General features: G+C 41.5%; 1 protein-coding gene and 1 long non-coding RNA gene across 3 annotated transcripts; one reads left to right on the forward strand and one right to left on the reverse strand.

Moving 5' to 3' along the window:
* Nucleotides 1–448: 448 nt before the first annotated feature.
* On the forward strand, nucleotides 449–16532 carry LOC148370112 (protein-serine O-palmitoleoyltransferase porcupine-like). 2 transcript variants are annotated; one of them, XM_088332457.1, is made up of 15 exons: nucleotides 449–582; nucleotides 2105–2262; nucleotides 2337–2529; nucleotides 3350–3393; nucleotides 3464–3645; nucleotides 3717–3847; nucleotides 3936–3956; nucleotides 4052–4066; nucleotides 6718–6843; nucleotides 6909–7009; nucleotides 8615–8691; nucleotides 8775–8838; nucleotides 9052–9137; nucleotides 9983–10093; nucleotides 14999–16532. In XM_088332457.1, the coding sequence occupies exons 2-15, from the start codon at nucleotides 2127–2129 to the stop codon at nucleotides 15098–15100; spliced, it is 1389 nt and encodes a 462-aa protein (XP_088188583.1). In that variant the 5' UTR covers nucleotides 449–582; nucleotides 2105–2126; the 3' UTR covers nucleotides 15101–16532. The 2 variants fall into 2 exon arrangements, with proteins under 2 accessions (XP_088188583.1, XP_088188584.1); XM_088332458.1 differs by having other exon boundaries at nucleotides 10069–10093.
* A 628-nt stretch (nucleotides 16533–17160) lies between these two features.
* LOC148370113 (uncharacterized) lies at nucleotides 17161–18936 on the reverse strand. The gene is made up of 4 exons (XR_015849903.1): nucleotides 18786–18936; nucleotides 18662–18693; nucleotides 18501–18570; nucleotides 17161–17585 (listed from the first exon to the last, which is right to left on the reverse strand). It is a non-coding gene; the product is annotated as an uncharacterized LOC148370113 (long non-coding RNA).
* Between the last annotated feature and the right edge of the window lie 2265 nt (nucleotides 18937–21201).

Genomic DNA, 21201 nt, shown 5'->3' on the forward strand with positions numbered 1-21201 from the left:
TACTTGTATGTCGAGAAATTTGTATTCATTTTTCATAACGTTGCTCACCTAAAGTACCTGGCATGATTGGTCTCCATCTTGCAGCTTTGGAAATGTATATAAAGATTGTTGACCTTTGTGCCACTCGGTAACAAAAAGTAACTCTCAGTTTTAGAAAAGTTGGTGACGCCTGCAAGACACAATACACCGACATCCAGTGGTCAAATATTACACAGTGTCCCTTTAAAAAAACAACTTATTATGTTAGTGTGCATTTGCTAACCACGTTTACCCTGTAGAGGTCTTCTTTATTGCACATGCAGCTGCGTCTGTCAGCTGGGTATTATTATGCCACCATGTACGCTGTCCACATGCCATTGGTCCAATTAAATCACACTTGCGTGCGATTTGTGAATGGCTCAAACCCCTGTCCCTCTATTCCAATTGGCTATCACTGATCGAAGAGCCCGCTGATTGGCCGACGTGTTTCCCTGTGGACTCCTTGGTGCTGATGTTGTGCGTCGCTCAGTTCTAAGCATCATCTGGGCTGTGTGGGCAGTAAATCACTCGTGGGCGAGTGACTAAAGGCAGGAAGGAGTACAGGTAAGTTAATCGTATTTCCGGTGCACACATTGACAAGCACATGCAAATATTATCCGTATTTAGCGTGTGGAGGGCAGCAACGAGTCCACATCCGAGTAAGCGTCGGTAGAAGGTTAGCTCGGTCTTCGTAGCAGCTCCTACAAATCTCACAGAATTGGTCCCTTCTCGCCCGCTTTCGTGGAGGTCGCAGCAAAGATTGCACTTGTCTGGTTCACTGCATTGCAGAGCCATATTGTGCCCCGCACCCACCGGTGCACAATGATGCGTTCAAGTAACCCACTGGGGATAATGCCGACATGTGTGTCATACCATTGTGCCTGTGACATGGGTTACAATTTTCATCGCCACAGTTGCAACATTTGACTCCTTGCATTTGGCGAATTCAATAAGACGCGACTCTTTGGCTCGATTTGAGAGGAAAATAAACTGGTCTACATTAGTTTCACAAACATTTTCACAAATGTCAAAAGACGAACTCGTTGTAAATTGATTTTAATCGACCGCTTGATTTGGTGAGTTCAAATGCATGTCAATTTATACGCCTTCCCACTAGTTAAACGTTTTTGAATTTTTAAAATCGTGTAACCCGTATCACAACTTTTGTACAGAAAAAAAACCTTCTCGTTTTTTTCCATTTGATTCTCATCCTGATCGTCCAAGCCACGAGTAGAACACGACAACGCCAACGTAGATTGCTACTAAGAAGAATCCTGCGAAATACCTGCACGACTGCGTATAATAAGTAACACTAAACTTACTGCAAGCGGAGAAAGAACAAAAATATGCTGAATTAATTGTTGGCGTGGTTTATGTGGTAAGTAATATCTAAACAACTTAACAAATAAAATCATAAAACGTGTCACTCTACATAGTTTGTCTTGCTGTAAGTAAATAGATGCGTGCAGTGGTGTGTTTGTAAGGTTTGTTATTGCTATAAAGGGGAATTGCATTCAATAATAATGAGAGCAAATGGCTGAAGTCTACAGGTATGACATCATATCACTTGATTTGAAAATGCTAAGTTTTACTTTCAGTATATTTAGATGAGTAAATATTGACTATTGTACTGAAAATAGTGACCTGGACGAGTGGGACTCATTTTAATCACTGATCTTCCAGCCTCAAATCAGCCCACATTTCTTTATAATTTGAGTAACGCTAAAAATTCACATAGTGGATTTAAAAAAATCAATTTCCTCTTATCGTGTATTTGATTATAAATCAATCATACTCCAATCAGTCTTAATAAAACACAAAAAGACATTTGATGAAATGATAACATTTTTTTTCCGAGTGAAATACCAACTTAAAGGGACATTGTGTGTTATTTAGCGCCTCATAGCGGCCAAAAACTTAATGTACGGGAAAAAATATTGATTCAATTAACATGCAAAAATACATGAAGTATAATATAAACGTGCCTCATTTTAAAATGCTTGTAATTGGATAAATTAGTTTATATTCTAAATAACATGAGGCTTACCTGACAGAAAAAAATAACACACTCTTTAATTTGCAACAGCCTTCCTTTCGGCTGGGCAGTCATGGGCGGGTTCAGTCGCCAGAAGTTCTTCCAGGAGCTCCCTCACGGCTGCCTGCTTCCAACTGCTCAGCAGGGTTTGGAGCAGGTGTGGCAGCTCCTGCTTATCTGTCTCCTGTGCCGCCTCCTTTGGATGTTGAGTGAGTATTTTTGGACACGCCAGCCTGCCATATCCCAAGGTCGTCACAACCGCTCTGGTTCCTACCTGTGGCAGGTCTCCCTTCCTTTTTCAAACATCTGGTCACCATGGCTGGAGGCTTCTACGTACTCTACCTGTTCTTTGAACTTCACATGATCTGGGTGGTCCTCCTCAGCCTCCTTTGCTATCTTTTCCTCTTCTTGTGTCGCCACTCAACTATGAGAGGAACCTTTCTCTCCATCACTGTGCTCATCTATCTGCTGTTGGGGTGAGAACATTGTCCTTTCAAAATAATTGATCAAATTCAAGTCAATCTCACATTGATGCAGGGTGCAATCCTGCACGTCTTTGGGCATCCAAGCTGCCTTGCCCTAAACTATATCTTCAGTTTTTCCCCAAAAAGTAGATTAATCTGAACATAATTTATTTTTTCTAAATTTTGGTAAAGCCTTAAATGATTGCATGTTGTGGACACATGTGGGAGGTGTGAACACATTTAATACGTACAATTACCCCCCTCTTCCCCCTCAAAAAAAAAACCCCTATTTAAAAAAAATGTTTATATATATATATTCTAAAATGCTACTGGAAGAAACACAATTTACTCATGGTATACTAACATGGCAATCGGCCATAACATACAGATTCTCAGGTCCCCAGTAGGTGCATTTGTGTCTGTTGATCAAACCACTTCCTTTTAATGTGGCCTCATCACTCTTTGTGGGAAAGTATGCATCTACATTACGTTGCTCCAAGTACCACTAGTAATACTGTACTCTTGGGTCTGAATTATTGTTATTAAAAGCATAAAATAATCTTGGAATGTAACTTCTTCACTGACACTGTTTTATGCTGCAATGGACAGATGATTTTGAAATGCTTGCCTGATGATTAGCTTGCCACAAAGACATTTTTGGACTTTCTTGAAACGTTTCCAGTAATCTTTTTGGGTTCAATCCATACAGAAAGAATACATAATTGAGTTATCAGATGTTAAAACGTTTGTACATTTCTCAGGACGTTTTTAACTTGGACTGAACTGAATGCTATGCATTAATGACCGCCTTATCTTGTCTGGTTTTGCGCAGAGAAATGCACATGATGGACACCACAAACTGGCACAAGATGAGAGGTAAGCCATCTGACTTTTATGCGTCGATTATTGGAGGCCTGTTCCAAGCTTTGGCATCTTGCTAATGAAGGTTCCCAGATGGTGGTGGCCATGAAAGCCATCTCGCTGGCCTTTGATCTGGACCGCGGCGTCTCGAGCACCGTCCCCTCGCCCGTCGAGTTCATGGGTTACATTTACCACGTGGGGACCGTCATCTTTGGCCCGTGGATCAGCTACAGCAGCTACAAGGATGCTTTGGAAGGACGCAAGATTGTACGTGCAACACACCGTACGCTCAGCAGGATTCCACAAAGTCGGTTATTTTTTTTTTTTCTTATCCTCAGAGCCTCTCATGGTTTTTGAAAGTCTGTTCAAGCTGGCTTAAAAGTCAGTCCTGCCTGGTCCTTTCCAATTGCGTGGCACCTTACCTGTTTCCATATTTTATTCCTGTCTATGGGGACAAATTACTCAGGAGGTGAGTGGATTGTGAGGGTCACCTGTGAGTTTCTCTTGTTAGTGGTTGTAGATCCTTACTTTTCTTTTAATCTTTCCCATTTGCACAGCAAAAAGAAAAGGAAAATCAGGTAAAGAGTAATAAGTCAACATAAACATTCACAGCACTGAAAACGTTTGGCTTTGAACTTCACTGAAAACTTCTTTCTTTTTTCTTTCTTCATAGAGGTTCACTGTCAAAGTAAGTATGTCGAGGAATTGTGGATTGATAAATCCGTGCTCTGACAACTACTTAACTTGTGCCATTAGTTTGTTCCAATTTATAACGATGAGCATTGAAAAACGATACTATTTTTTTTTCAAATACCGAAAGCGGGAAAGAATATTTGCAAGCCGCTTACACATAATGTAAATGTTGAACATGACCCCTGTATTAAAACGCATGCAATCATACAAAGAGGAATATTTAAATCAATTTAAAAGGATTTGAATTAATTTTTATTTAATAAGAAAAATATCAAAAACGGTCCCAAAATGTTTTTATTCAAAATTTCGTATTTTTTTACTGTAAAGTTTTTTTGTACCACTGGGAGGCACTAAATCTTGTGCACTCTCCAGTTTCCTCCCACATTCCTAAAACACGTATGTCAGGTTGGTTGGCCGGTGTTATGCCGAGATTTGCATCCCCGACTATAACCAATTTTACCTCGTTTTATCTCACTTTTGTATCACTTTTCGGGAATATAATGGCGAACATATAACAAAAACACATTGCATTTGTTGGGAATGTAATACTGTACAACTTAAACCATTCCGTCTTTGTATTTGTTGTGAATGTAATCGAACGGTAATGCACACAGTATACAAATCACTTTTGAGCAGGTAACATGTTTATTTTTCCTTTTTCTATTCAAATTCCTCGCATTGAAACTGTTTTGCATTCTACCATAAAGCTTATTTCAGCATAATAAGCTTTACGGTAGAGTGCATAACAGTTCTCAAAAGTGATTTACATACGGTGTGCATTGCCGTTCGATTACATTCACAACAAATACAAAGGCGGAATGGTTTAAGTTGTATTACATTCCCAACAAATGCAAGACGAAGTGGTTTTTGTTATATATTCGTCATTACATTCCCGAAAAATGAGATAAAACGAGGTAAAAGTGGTGATAGTAGCGAGGGGATGCAAATCTCGGCAGGGATGCATTTCTCGGCAAAACACCTGTTTAATTTGTCCCTAGGTGTATGAGCGGGTGAGTTATCGGTCTCTGTGTGCTCTGCGACTGGCTGGCAACCAGTTGGGGGTGTCCCCTGCCCACTGAAATCTAGGCCAGGCTCCAGAACCCCGTGACACTACTGAGGATAAGCGGCGCAAATAAGATATGGATGCATGGATGTCCATATAAAGCAACAAATGTACTGTGACGACTGAGAACAACGTTTAAGCTACTTTAATATAGAGTTGTAACATTTTATTTAGGGATTCCTTTACACACCAACAGAGAAAGCCAGAGTCCTTTCAGTGATAGTCATACTAGAATATAGCAAAGGGGTCTCCAAGCTTTGTCAAGCTGGGAGCTACTTTTTGTAACTAATTAGCGCAAAGGCCACCCAGTTTGATATGTATGTCTAAAATGCCAACTTATTATGTGATTACTGTGTTATTACCAGGTTAATTATTGGAAGGAGGGTTAAATGGAATCAACTACTAAAATATTTTACTACAAACTCACAATGACCCAGCACTGGTGAGCTATTTTCAAAACAGGTCCCAGGGCACTGCAACTGTCCTTAGGGGACACCCTGGTGCCCGTGGGGATCACGTTGGAGACCACTGATATAGAAGCAAGATAAAACTACTGAACTAAACTAATAAGAACATGTGGCTCAAAGGCAAAGCGAGGGGAGACATTACCGCAAAACTGCTAAGGCAGAGCCAACAACTTGGCTGCATCGTTCAGTTTTGGATTATTCTTCCCATGCACCGTATTTCTGTCTTACTATAATGTCTTACTAAATTTATGCAATGTGTTAAATTCATTGAGCATCCATGTGAGGATTCTCAATGCATGGTCAATGTTGATGTTTAATGTTATTACAATGTAATTCTGATTACAATGTTAAATATTCAACTTTTTCTTAAATGTAAATCACGTTTTTGGTATAACTAAATTACAAAACCGAGCAGGATTCTTGGATTAGCTTCGAACACAATGTGAGGAGGTATAGGAATGGTAAACAATTTCAAACTAAAACGTTTTCATAGAAGTCGTCAGTGGAAAATTTTAATCTAACCGTAACTTGTTGAGGAACTGAGGATTTTGAATGCTAGTCCATGCACAATTTTGAACATCTCATCTCATTCTCATCTCATTAGCTACACCGCTTATCCTTTTTAGGGTCGCGGGGGTGCTGGAGCCCATCCCAGCAATCATCGGGCAGTGGGCAGGGGACACCCTGAACTGGTTGCCAGCCAATCGCAGGGCACACAGGGACAGACAACTCGCTCGCTCATTCACACCTAGGGACAATTTGGACCGGCCAATTCACCTGAAATGCATGTTTTTGGAATGTGGGAGGAAACCGGAGTGCCCGGAGGAAACCCACGCAAGCACGGGGAGAACATACAAACTCCGCACAGGAAGTCTGGAGCTGGATTTGAACACACGACAGGTTCCCATGACATGAACTGTGCCGCACAAGTGCCGCCGGTTTTGAACATATCAAGCTCAATTTTTTCCACATATGTGGGTCCTTTTTCTTCCCAACATTGTGTGTTGAAAAGTTTTTATTCTCTTTTAGGACAGCTGACCAAGTGTGATGTTTTTTCCAGTCTTTTAAGTCAGGTTAAAATATCAAACTTATTGTTGTTGTTTATTTCCAATGTAGGTGGCTTTTGGCTTATGAAAACTCACTTTCTTTCCACTTGAGCAACTATTTTGTTACTTATTTAAGCGAGACAACAGCCACTCTGGCTGGCGTTGGTTTCTCGGAGGAGAAAGACAACCTCAAATGGTTCGTATGGGAAAAGGTCGCAGTGTTGTGTCTCATGCAAGTTCTAAGATGTCTTTGATTTTCAGGGATTTAGCGGTGGCCAGACCGCTAAACGTCGAGTTCCCACGCTCTATGGTAGAGGTGGTCACATCCTGGAATATTCCCATGTCACGCTTTCTGCACGCCTGTGAGTATTTCACGTTCACAGTGTGAAGGTTTTTGGACTATAGACCCATGTGTGGGAAGCAGAAACTGGAGGCAGGGGTGCTCAAAAAGAAGGATTGTTTTTATTTAAGAAAAGGTGACAAACAAACATGGGTTCACTAAACAATGAAATATCCAAACCAGAAACAAAGACCAAAACTGAAACTGAAAAATGCATGGAGCGATCTAATCTTTGTTACCAGAAACAAACACAAACAAACCTGGCGTTGTGGTGGAAATGAACAAAGAAATGACAATGACCCGTCCACAGGTAGTGTTCAAATTGTCCTTTTAAAAGTTTTTGAATAATAGGGCACAGGTGTGTGATAATTGGACACACCTGTGGCCAGTTCAAACCCCGGTTGGGGCCCTCTGGTGGTAGGAGGTGTGCCAGACCCTTACATATCCTCAAACTCAAGGGCCGGATACCAGACAGCCGCCCAAAAAACTTTTTTATACTGAGGCTGCAGCAATGGGATTTGAAGGTTCTTACCCCTTGTCGTCAAAACAGCAAACCAGGGAGCGGCTGAGGGGATTTCTCCTCGCTGAAAAGATAGGAACCAGACATGGCGGAGAGAGCTTTCTCCTCACTGCCAAGACACGAACCAGGCATGGCAGAGAGGGCTTTCTCCTTGCCGCCAGAACAGAAATCAGGCTTAACCGAGGGTGATTCTCCTGGCCGCCAGAACAGGAACAAATAGCGACTGAGTGGCCTTCTCCTCGCCGCCAAGACAAGAACCAAAAGCCACCGCAGGGTCAGGGACATGGCACCCTTCCTTTGGGTCCTTTGATGGTCGGGTCATTCTGTTAAGTATTGCTGGGGTGATGGACCCATGTGGGGGAGGTAGGAACTGCAGGCAGAGATGCTCAAAACAAGATTGGTATTCATTAATAAAACCAGGACCAAAGTAAACAAACAAGTAGGCACAAAGAAACTATAACCAAATGCCAAGAAACAAAAAACAAACCTGACAAATTTCAGACTAGAAAAAAAATACTGACATTGGTAATGGACAATGCAAGGACCAAAGCAAGAAAGAAACTAGAAACAAACACAAACAAACCTGGTATGGTGGTGGAAGTGAAAACATTTTACGGCGTACATAATTTGAAAAGATAAAAAAAAAAAAGTATAAAATATGGGGAAAACGTATATGTTGACAGGTATGTTGTTAAATGCTGATATATTCCCCCTCCCCTCTCCCTTTAATGACATTGTCCTTTCCATTATTACGTGTGTTGGTTGAGAAATTATTAAATGTGTTTATGTCATCTTCTGATTTTTTTTAGACTGGATTTCTTCAAGCATTTTGATACAGATTGATTAATGAGTTGCCAGTTTCAGATCAGGGTTGGTGTAATTGTGGCTTGTGCAGTCCTTTAAAACATTTTGTGATTAAATGCCATTCAAATAAATATGACTTGTGTCTTGATATATTGTTAAGTAGCTACTTTATAGATTCCCACAATGCCCAAAAACTGCATGTTCAGAATTCAAACATTTAGAGTTTACTGCCACTTCGTAGAACTGTGTAACTGTATTTTGCTTGAAATGAAGGCTGAAAAAAAAGATTGTGATTTCTTGTAGATGTATTTCAGAGTGCTGTGAAATTCGGGACTTTCAGCGCTATCATGTTGACTTACGGCGCCAGCGCACTTTTGCACGTGAGTCGTAAAATTGTTATCACTGCAGCGTGCCCTCCTTTATTTTTGACTGAAAATTGAAAAATTGATTGTGTTTGGAAAAGGGTTTGAGCTTTCATCTGGGCGCAGTCCTCCTGTCTCTTGGCTTTATCACTTACACTGAGCATGGTGAGTTTGAGTCCTGCACAGGCCATGATAATTTTTAAATGTCCAGCAACAAGTCAAGATGAAACTGCTGTGATGTATTTTTGTTTTATTGGATCCAATTTTTAAACATAGCTCTGAACCAAGACAGACAAGTCTGATACTTGTGGTTCAAAGTCTTTCACAAGCTGTTTATTTAAACGCCTGGCCAATCTCCTGTTTTTTGTCTTGTGACAGTGCTGCGGAAGAGACTGTCAGAGATTTTTGACGCCTGCGCTCTGTCCAGAAAATGCGGGCCAAACTGCATTCACCGCAACAAAAAGGTGGGGCCACCTGTTGTTGACTGACAGTTTGTTAAACTTTTTATCATTCCCAAGTCCTGTTTTGTACAGCTTTCCAAAGAGGACATCTGTCCAAGATATTACCTAGTATTGAGTGCCTGTTATTTTCAAAAATGTGTGTTTTTATATCTGTTGACCCAGTTGAATGTACACACTTCCATAATCAAACTGTTAATACCTATTTCTGTTTTCAATAGATCACCCAGGAAATAATTTTAGGATTAGGCAATGGTATAAAGGTCTTAATCAATGGGACCGTTTACATGCATAATCTCTTTTTGGAAACCAGACTGAAATAACATTACAGGACAGTTGGACAATGTCAAACAGTTTCAAAAATCTGTGTGGATATTAAATGTCAAAAAAACCTAAACTTTTACATACTACACAGGTGAAAATCACAACTTCAGTTACAAACAACTGTACACTTGACCAACTGTGGAGGCGTTTAGAAAAGGTTGAAATGAAATCAAATGAAAAGTTGCTGCTCATGAAATGTGAGAGTATTTGCGCTTGAATAGTGCAGGAAAGTTAATATGCAGTGGTTCAAATGAAACAAACTCAACGGTCTACCGGGCACTGTCAAGTCGTATCATTTAAAATCAGTGTACCAGGCAAGATGCCCAGAAAAAAAAAACACACCAAAACTGCTGTTGTGCTTGGATAAATCCAGAGCAGCAGGAAGCTGATAGAATAATCCTTGCAAACAAAAAGCTTCCCGCATGGATTTATAGCCAATCCAATAAAGTAAGAAGTATGCATGTTTAACAGAAACACACTATGCTTGTTTTGCCCTTATGCTTACCACTTTGCTTGGCTGTGTACAGGCACTTTGGGTGTACGCGCTCAACACAGTTTTCGGGGTGCTGGCGATTTTCCATCTAACGTACTTGAGTTCTGTCTTCAATTCCAGCGTGGACTATATGGAAGAAGATGAGGTGAGCACAGTGTTTTGAGGGCGAAAAGTTACATATTTAATCATTTTTGTTTTAAAGAGGAATTTTAACCACTTTGTATATCGTGCATTTTGAGCAGTGATTAACAGTGATGAAGCTATGAATTAATGTTGTATTTTTTCTTAAAGGAGCATTGCGGAATATTTGACCACTAGATGTTGTTGTATTGTCTAGTGCAACCCAAAAAAATCATGCTAAAAAAGCACAAGAATGAAAATTACCAGGACTCAAAGTGACCAAACCACATTTTTTCTTGTTGTTTTTTGCTCTGCCTTTTGCTGAGGTTTTTAGTTTTTTGTGTACTTATAGAGGCGGGATGACCAGAAATGAAGTCAGTTGATGCTAGGTGAGGCTCGTGTCATGTAAAATGACTGCAAATTTCTCAAGCCAGTATAAAAAAATCCACACATTTTCTCAATAGGCTCTTTTACTTTACCCCATCACGCTGAAATTCCTTTCTGCAATGCATTCACAAGCACTCGAAAAGAGGGAGTACACAATACTCATGGTTTGTGTGGCATTGTGTGGAGGGTAGAGCTGCAAACAATCAATCAGTGGTTGTATTACTACCACCCAGGTTTCTGATGCTTAACATTCATATTTTGAATAATATATATATATTTTTTAAAATGAAAGACACTTAATACTAGAGGCAAGATCTTAGGCTACGGCCTGGACCCGAATCTTGGGTTGGGTTAAGCCTCAAATGTCAATCATTAACTCAAGCTCGGGATGGGCCGTGCCTCTCTCTCACTGTTTTTTGAAACTAGTGACGTGTCGTCCGGCGATAAAAACAGTTTGTGCCTGCAGAGGGTGGCTAAGCCCTGGAAGTCGGCGACAAAATGGTAGAGCGATTCCCCGGAAGCTGTCAATGCTGCCCCTGAAGATAATCTTCGGAGTGGCGAAGTGTTCAGAGAGAGTTGCAACACAGTCCGCAAATTTCCTGGCAGCTCCTAGGCCTCGAAAGATGCGTTGGCCTTCACTGCACAGGCTTTGGAATAGCATTGCCGGACATTGTGCTTCGCTAGTGTCGAATAGCCTGATGGCTTCAATAAAAGTTTCAGTTACCAGCTGGGCCACAGGACTAGCGGATTTCCAGGCAGGGCGAGAATGGAGGAAGGGGCGAGAGTGGAAGCTCCATCCTTGTCGCCAAGGTTATGTTCAATTAGCCATTTGAAAACCGTCTCTGTGCTCGTAGTTGTTTATTTACAGTAGGCATTATTATCACCACAGTTTTCAGCAACCACACACTTTACGGCCGTGACGTCACACTGTCGTAACATTACCCTATGGTTCTGGAGTCCCCTTTCTTTGTCCAACTGTGTGTGTGTGTGTGTACCTCAACCACTAGGGTTGTTGGGGCACCAATTTCTGTGATGTGTCTTGGGCAAGCATAGCCTGGTGGCGCCCAGTACCTGCTTGCTAATCAGCGCATGCACTCACACATGTGCATGCACGTTTGTGTCACGTGCACTCAGCAATCAAAGTCACACTTTCTTCCTCCTTCGTCCTCTCGTCCTCACAATTAAATATGCAAAATAATAGAAAATATGCACGAATGTCCAAATCGACGTTTTTGTTCGTAAGAAATAAAGGAATTAATCATGCTTAAGAACATTCCGTGCATTTAGTGTTGTTTGTCTGGAAATAATAGAATAGAATTTACTTTTATTGTCATTCTTTGTAACCATGCACACAGAACGAAATGACGAAACACCTGACCCGTACAGATAAACTGTAGCGAGCTGATGCAGCCGCAGCCAAACAGAGCGCAGCCATTTTAGCCCCAACTGCTGTGTTGGAAGTCATTAGGCGACCAAACCCCCCAATTCCAACCCTAATGCCGAGCACCAAGCAGGGAGACAATGAGTACCAATGTTGTAAGTCTTAGGCATGACTCGGCCGAGGCTTGAACCAGCGACCTCCCAGTCTCGGAGCGGGCGCCCTACCATCTAGGCTACCGAGCTAAATGCCACTTATCCCCGCGTTTTTGGGTACAACACAAATGACACAAACACTCCCAGTCTATGACAAAGTTGCGTAAACACATTCTTATTACTCACTGTCTCAAGTAAATGTAGTTAGTGCAATGTCTTAACTTTTAAAAGTAAAACTTGTCACAAGACCGGACCAGATCGGAGGCAGGAGGCAGGAAGGGTGAACTCATTCGCGTTAATGATCAATTACTTTTATTAAGGAAATAAAAGTCGTCCAACACTCAGGGACCAAACAAAACAAAAACAGGCTTACAGGCAAACAGGAACCCAGACTAGGAATACTCACAAAACGGGCTTTTACTCAGAACGGGCAAACACAGGTTTCCTCGCGTCAAACAGAATAGATTAATGCAGAACATAAAACGCAATGAACCAGCAACCGGCAAACCCCAAAACCTGCCTTTAAGAAGCACACACACTAATTAGACGATCTGCTACAGCCGGTGCCCAGGGGGCGGGGACAGCCGGTCGCCACGGCGACCATGCTGGACATGACAGACCCCCTCCTTTAAGGGACAGCTCCTGAGGTCCCAAAAAGAAAATAAATACCTCGCACCCCGGAATGGGTCGACGCTCCCGTTAAGGGCAACCCCGCTCCCTCCTCCGAACACGCAGGAACGGGGAGAGGCAGGTGACGTCGGCATCATACGGATCGGACTTGGCGCTCGGCAGGGGAGGTCAGACAGGCGATCGGCAGCGGAGTCGGACAGGCGATCGGCAGCGGAGTCGGACAGGCGATCGGCAGCGGAGTCGGACAGGCGATCATCAGGGGAGTCAGACAGGCGATCATCAGGGGAGTCGGACAGGCGATCATCAGGGGAGTCCGACGGGCGATCATCAGGGGAGTCCGACGGGCGATCATCAGGGGAGTCCGACAGGCGATCATCAGGGGAGTCCGACGGGCGATCAGAAGGGGTGTCCGGCGGGCGATCAGAAGGGGAGTCAGACACGTAAGCAGGAGTCAGACAGGAAAGCAAGGGAGTCAGACAGGAAGCAGGAGAGTCAGACAGGAAGCAGGAGAGTCAAACAGGCAAGCAGGAGAATCAGACCGGCGAACAGCAGGAGAATCAGACAGGCGAACAGCAGGAGAATCGGGCAGGCAGGCAGGGGAGTCGGACAGGCAGGCAGGGGAGTCCGACAGGCAGGCAGGGGAGTCGGACAGGCAGGCAGGGGAGTCGGACTGGCAAGCAAGGGAGTCGGAGTGTCAAGCAGGGTAGTCGGACTGAGAAACAAGGGAGTCGGACTGAGAAACAAGGGAGTCGGAGTGTCAAGCAAGGGAGTCGGACTGTCAAGCAAGGGAGTCGGACTGGCAAGCAAGGGAGTCGGACTGGCAAGCAAGGGAGTCGGACTGGCAAGCAAGGGAGTCGGACTGGCAAGCAAGGGAGTCGAAATGGCAAGCAAGGGAGTCGGACTGGCAAGCAAGGGAGTCGGACTGGCAGGCAGGGGAGTCGGACTGGCAGGCAGGGGAGTCGGACTGGCAGGCAGGAGAGTCGGACTGGCAGGCAGGAGAGTCGGACAGGCAGGCAGGAGAGTCGGACAGGCAGGCAGGAGAGTCGGACAGGCGAACAGCAGGAGAATCGGACAGGCAGGCAGGAGAGTCGGATAGGCAGGCAGGGGAGTCGGGCAGGTCGGCGTCAAATCCTCCCGGGGACCCCATTCGAGGAACAGCAATGGCCACGACGGGCGGGGCCATGGTTCGAATGGGCAGGGAAGGTGACCTCACTGGGCGCTTGCCAAACGGCGTCCTCCAGCTCTCCCCAAATTGTGTTGGGATCGTTTGCTGAGTTCACATCTTGGCTGGTTCATTCTGTCACGAGACCGGACAAGATCGGAGGCAGGAGGCAGGAAAGGTTAACTCATTCGCGTTAACGGTCAATTACTTTTATTAAGGAAATAAAAGTCGTCCAACACTCAGGGACCATACAAAACAAAAACAGGCTTACAGGCAAACAGGAACTACAGACTAGGAATACTCACAAAACAGGCTTTTACTCAGAACGGGCAAACACAGGTTTCCTCACGTCAAACAGAACAGATTAATGCAGAACAGAAAACGCAATAAACCAGCAACCGGCAAACCCCAAAACCCGGAAGTACTGTGTTATCTAGGGGCATCGCTAGAAAATTAGATAAGAGATAATAGAAGTGGGTTGAAAAGATTCCCATAAGTCGTATACTTGAGCCAAAATCAGTCTTCAGATGCAAGCATTTGTAATTTGCAACATGAATGGTGATTAGTGGGAAGTGTCCACTGTGATCCTCCACAGAGGTGTAACAGCTTATTCTATCCGCCTGTTTCTCTCACAGGTAACTTTGTTATGTTTTCACAAGGTGGAAACCAGGAAACAGACACAAAGTTGAGCGACCAGTTTATTGGGGGACAAAAGGACTGAACAAAAGTGCTAGGCACATGGGGAAAATGGGAAGAAAGTGATAAACATAAAACACGGTCTGGACTAAACTAACAACTCTCTGGGAACAGGAAGTCCTGAGTTGGGCGAGGACGGGCATTAAAGGATCAGTACCATGTGCGGGCAGGATCATCAACAATTGGAATGTTACGTTCCAACTGCTTCTGATGTTGGCACAGTCATTATATGCAAGGTTCTTAATGAATCAGATGTGGGTGATTAGAGGCTGATATGTAGTCTTTCCAACATATTTTCTGCATTACCTTTTAACATCATTTTAACCGATAATGAAGGATTTGAAGTTTACAACTAACCTCACGGGATAAAGTGCTTAGTGTGCAATCTTTGCAGCAGCACAAAATTATTTGAACTAAAACATTTAACTAGTTTTGCACTAGATCCATTTTCATTCCTAGTTTTATGGCAGATTTCCTTTTTCGTGTGGTCTTTCTGACCCTTCCCCTTTTCTGTATATGCAGGATGATATAAGCTATCATACCCTTCGAAAATGGTCAGAGCTGAGCTGGACCGGCCACTGCCTCACATTTGGATGCTGGATTTTGTACCGCCTGCTTCTTTAGAGGAGCACAGGAGCCAAAGAAGCAGCGAGCAATAATGAAGACGGTCTTCTCCTGAGAAGCAGTCGATGGCCCGCTCAGCGTTCGCTTCACGTGTCATCCCAACCTCCTGGGGACCCCTTTTGATAATCTATCTGTTCTTCCTCCTCCTTTTCTACGGACGCTGCCCCTTTTTTTTTCGCATCCTGTGACAACAGGCGCTGATATCTCCCCATGGGTCACAATCAATAGCGATCGAAATGACAGAGTTGTTATCTCTGCACCAGATGCATCTTTTTTTCACCTCATATGTTCGATATTATAGTTTCCCTGATGATGATGACAACATATATTGCGCAATGTCCTTGTTCATTGGTTCTTGGGAGCATAGCTAGGATGTTTTTTTTCTATACCACTCGCATTCATGAGAGTATTTGTGAATGACAAATCCAGTTTACGGATTTATTTAATGGTCGACTTTTTTTCTTCTCATTCTTTGTGATTGTTTGCCCTTAGCCCAATAGGATGGCCCCCAATCAATTATGGCGTTTTCACAATTTCTATGGTGAAAAAAACCCAATATTTGTTTAAGTACAGTACTTGTAATTTATAAATTAGACATAAAAATATTTTAGAAAAAAAATCTTCTTGGCCTTTAATTTGATTTATGACAAATCAGTGCATCTGAGAAATGAAACAATTTTTCATTCTGTGCAAGGTCACTGAACTGTGTATGTGTCTGTGAGTATTATCTTCTACCGTTAAGAGTGACATCATGACAAATTTGTGAAAAATTATTTTTCCAACAGTTGCCACCACTCTTTTAGAGCAAGCAGTAACATCATCTCACAATTTGAGAGCAAACTGTTATTATTTTCGTAAGTCAAAAAATCAAGCAGCAAATGAAACTTGTGGGAAAAATGTCTTTATATGTTGACTATGTAATCAGGGTCTTGCTAATGTTCAACCCTTCCAAAATGCATTGTTTTTGTAAAGATTGCTGTCTGTGTCTTGTTATTCATTGATTACTATAACTTTGCACTACCAATGATCCCATGAAAAAACATTTAATTGCTTTTACACAGTATGTATAGTTGTGCTATCAAAGAACTGCATTCTGACTAGTGCAAGCAGAGTGTTAGATTTAAATCTGAGGGCTTGAATTTTGTCAATTCAGCACAGTGCAATGCTGGCCCAACGGATCCGAGGTCCATCCGCTGATGTAATTAGACCAAGCGTAGATTTGTGTCTCCAACTTGTCGAAGACAAGTGTACTAAACTATTAGAAAACATAGGATGTGCCGACATTAGCACCACAATGCATATGTGCTGTTTGTTGAAGAAAATCAAGCCCTCACTTGTTCAGTCTAGCAGTCATCCTCAATTATTATTTTTACTGTAAATGTGAATTAACAGATCTACCTGGTCTAAGCTTTTTATAAAATTTGACATGAAACATTTTATGCTTTCAAGTCATGTTTATTGAGATTATTTTAGGCTTTTTAACATTTAGTCCAAATTCGCATCGATCCACATTCAGAAATCAGTATAGAAAATATTTAGAAATCAATTTAAAATATTTTTTTGTAGAATATGAGTCAGGTAATATAATCCGCATCTTAAAGAGTGGCCATTTTGAAAACTGCTGATGAATCAAGATGTTGCTTGGGCATCAGATAAGAACCAATCACAGTGTGCCTCAATTGAACTGTGATTTGTCGCCATCAAATTTGATAAAATTTTCGGTCAACATTAAAAGGAAAAATGACTGGTGATAACTTTATTCTCTTCTTAATATGGGACAACTGCAAATGAGATTCAATAGGAGTTCCTTATTTGTAAGATTCTCTATCTGTACTCCTTGCAAGTTCAAAATAAGGAACTGGCCTTCTTTAAAATATCCTTTTCAGTCGTCTTATCCTAAAGCAGGATAAACTGATCAGCTGCCTTTAGATAATGATAAAACCAAAGTTGATATTAACTCACGAGGGCCCAGAAAACCTTTCTTTTAATTTTAATTGTCAAATTCAGAACAGGTCAGTGTTACATTTCACAAGAAACACACACTAAAACATACACGCATGTTTCAATCAAGTAAGAAATAGTTGTTTATTTGAATCGTTATTTACAAGAAAAATGTATGGACTGTTAAACAGTTCATACTTAGGTTGAATTCGGAAAGGAGAGCAACATACTGGGAGCATGCTCAGAGCAATGATCTGATATACTTCGAACTGGAATGAGAACATCCAGCAAGTTGGGAGGGCACAGATAAAGGGGTGGGGGCAGGGGGAGGGAGATACAGCTGTAATTGCTTTCTCATTAAGAGAGAGGCAAATATGGAGTTGGAAGTCCTCCCAACAGCCCGGTTGGGGGAGGCCGGGGGTTGCTTGGCTCAGCCCTGCCTGCCCCGGGGACCCCCGTGTTTGCGGCGGCAGGAGCCCAGCAGCGTCTCCAGCGCCATCTTCACAAAGGCCTGGAAGTTACTGCTTCTCTCCCTTCGGCTGTCCTGCGAGGGGATGAAAGACGGACAGATAGCTTGACTGCCGACGAGGCCCTCCTCCTCAACCTTCTCACTGCCATTGGCTCGTGGAACATTTTGTGAGTCAGCCATTCAATAACAGATTCTTTTATTGTTTTCTTCCCAAGGACCACACCTGAAAATACTGTATTTTTGTGTGGGGGCTCTTTCAGGTATTTTAAGTGGATCAAACCTTTTGAATTCACTATTCAAGTCACTGTAGAACTCAAAATCCTTTGAACAATAACCGAGGGCTTAGGTTTGGTCTTGGTCTGTGCAGTGGTGGGGACACAGCACATTTTTGCACCAAGTGATCACACCCTTGATAATAACTAGTATAACAATTTGTTAACACATTTCTTTTGTGTGTAATTTAGTAGGCTGAGTTTACAAATACCCTGTTTAACCTTTCATCATACTCACCATCGCTTTACGCGTTAAACTAACCACATGAAATGAAATGATCTGCATTTATATAGGGAGTTATTGCACATAACTCCCTTTAAAACACAGACTCATTTAAAAAAGAAAACATCTTCAGCTTTTTGAAATTTAAACAACAAGCCAAAATGTCTATGGCTGATTTATTTGAAAGCGAGACGAAGTCTTTGCGCGTGAATAAATCACTCTAACGATTAGCTTTCCGTTTTGGTAAAAGTTTGCTACTATTGTTTTAAGCGAGAACATGTTTCTTTCTAATATTCTGGAGGATTGTGATTTGCGTGCAAACATAGACTGGGCAATCAAATCTACCAATTTTTAATGTCAAAAGGTTGGCATTTATGCTTCTGAAGAACATTCAACATTTTACAAATTATCAAAAATATTTTTCTATAAACTGTCACACAAATGAGATTTACATGCAATATTCAACGCACTTGATAGCTCCAAGTAAATGCTTACCTCCTTGCTTCTTGTTGTCATCTCCTTTCTGATCACCTTTCTTCGGCTGCTCTTTAGGACTCTGAGGTTGCTGTAAAAGCAACATAACAGACGTCATAACATTTGCCAAAGATAGAAAAATGGAAAACAATGTGACAGATTGGCAGCAACCATTTTCCCACCTTGGTAGTTGACTTCTTGTCTGACTTGTTACCTGTGAACACCAACAGTTCCCGTTATTAATAGTGGACAGGTAGCTGGCGTGATGCTATTTGGACGGAACTTATTACTCGTATGTTTGCTCACCTTTCGTTCCTGGCATTTTGGCTGTGTTCCAGAGCTTGTGCTGTTTTGTTCAGAATGCAGTGCTAAAGATGCTCTTGCACGCGCACATTTATGGCCAGGGCGGCTGAATGGTCGGCGGGGCCCCTTCTAGAAAGAGCGCTGCCAACAAGCAAAGAGCCTCGTCAGCTGAGTGCTGCGCCCCACAGCCCCTGTGCTGAGCCAGCCCAAAGCCATCCCAGCTGACCTTGTCATACCACCTTTGTCACGCCACTGGAACGGTCTGTGCACCTTTTGTTTGAGGTTCTCCCCATGCCAACATTAACATGCAGACTCTCACCAGAAAGACAGGAAGTAATACAGCTGGGGGACTTGAGTCACGTTAAGTTGGGCTGGGGTCTGAGACTCAACCTTAAATGAATTATCATTAAACAAAATAAAACTAAAAAATAAAATGACAAATTATTTTTTCCATCTATTGTGGTTAGGATTGTCTTTATTGTCATTCATAACAACATAGCAAACTCTGTTAACGAGATTAGACGTGAAATAAAGACTAAAGAAGAGGAAAAATAATAAGAAAAATAATATTATGATAAATAGGCAAAAATATTTACAAGGTAGTGCTTGGAGACCGGTAAAAGATGTAAATGAAAAAAAAAACAATTTACAAATAAATCCCTTTAATATCTACAAGTCAAACTTTTGCTTTTGAATTCATTTGTGTTTCTTGTCATTTATATCAACGTAGTGAACATTGTTTGCAATAACATTAGACATGGCCTCCCAGAATAAACACAAAATAAAGAATTCAAATAAGATAAAAGAATCTCAGGATAAATTGGCAAAGATACTTACAAAGTTTTACAAATAGTGCTATGAAATATATTTCATCAAAGCAATAGTGCAGTTTAAAGTAGTGTAATAACATGTAGCAGCAACAATAAAATCCCCCAATAAGTAATAAATAAGATTTGAGTTCCCAATTTTCAATGCAACTGGTAAGATGTTTATTTTTAACAGTTTTGCGCACTTGTTTGGGGTGGTGATGCCCCTTAGGTAGAAACTGTCCTTGAGCCTGTAAGTCCTTGTTGTAGAGGACCTGTTTAAGCCTATCTGATGGCAACAGGTCAAAGAGGTGTTGGCTGGTGTATAAATGTCTATAACAACTTTTTATGCAAGGTCTTTTAGCGCATTCCATTAGATTTAGATTAGATATTTTTCATTGATTGTTCTTGGTGCACATATTTACATTTTGTCTATGGTGAATATTTGGTATTTAATATCCAAATGATTAAAACTGTTTGATTGAGTTTTTCACTTCACATCTGCTTTTTAAAGTGTACAATGTACTGCCAGAAAACGTCCAAAAACTGTTCATGGGAAAAAGGAAACTATAAATTGAGGAAATGTAGTAATTTCAAGATTCAACTAGTGAGAACCACCAGGAAAAGTATGTCTGTGTCTGTATGTGGAGTCAAACTTTGGAACAAATTCCAAGATGATCTTGTACATTGTCTTAAGTATTCACTTATTTTAATACAAATATGAAAACACATTATTGTCAAAGTACAGAGAGGATTAAAATGTGGTCTGAATAAGATTTAGAGAACAGAACCATTACATAGCAAATTGATGGTTATTAACGCTACTGTTGTTATCATTATTTTTTGTTTCTGAATTATACTAATGATTAGTAGCATTATATTGTTAATGGATAGGTACTATGATGATGATTATTATAATTGTCATGTGGCTATTGGTGTAATAATTACTGTTATCCATTATTTGTTACATGTTAGTTAGCCTTTACAGTAAATAAATGGGTCAAACTAATAATTAAGGTTTTTAGTATTATTACAACCACTATCATGGCTATTATTCTGTTGTTTGGTTATTATTATCTTTGTTGTTATCATTACCAACTATGTGTCTATTATGACTGCTGTTTTTAAACGCTGTTGTTGTTATTACAGTATATTGCTGTCACCATTATTTCATGCAAATTAATTCCAATCTAGATCTTTATTATAAAGTCAAGTCATGTATATTTGTAGAGCCCTTGGTCACAAGGAGTCTCAAAGGGCTGCAGAGACCAAACATTATTGCAAACGACAGACTATTTTTACAAGTGACAAACAAATAACTGTACACTTGTCTTTTGCGAGAGCTCTCTCGGAGATGGAAGCACAAGCAATAACAAAACAACAAGGTGGTGATGGTGAAAACTTAACAAAAAGTAAACAAATGGGGACACATTCACATGGAGATAACCTTTAATAAGAACACAAAACAAAAATTTACTAGGTGGCTCAAAGTTAGGGCAGACAAATGGGAGCTTGATGCTGGAGAGAGCTGACTCAAGCTCTCATGTCTTCTCTTTTTAAAGCACAGGTCACGGACACTTAGAAATGGGTGATCCTGTTCCGGGATATACATT

This window comes from Urocampus carinirostris, chromosome 3, assembly GCF_059441175.1.
Source record: "Urocampus carinirostris isolate Australia breed hairy pipefish chromosome 3, RoL_Ucar_1.0, whole genome shotgun sequence".
NCBI lineage: Eukaryota > Metazoa > Chordata > Actinopteri > Syngnathiformes > Syngnathidae > Urocampus > Urocampus carinirostris.

Bases quoted from the DNA above. Each gene is read 5' to 3' on its own strand.
- LOC148370112 (XM_088332457.1), top strand. From the start codon at position 2,127: ATGGGCGGGTTCAGTCGCCAGAAGTTCTTCCAGGAGCTCCCTCACGGC. The intron at 3,848-3,935 runs GTGAGTGGATTG...CCATTTGCACAG, and splicing joins GGGGACAAATTACTCAGGAG to CAAAAAGAAAAGGAAAATCA. The intron at 8,692-8,774 runs GTGAGTCGTAAA...TGTTTGGAAAAG, and splicing joins GCGCCAGCGCACTTTTGCAC to GGTTTGAGCTTTCATCTGGG.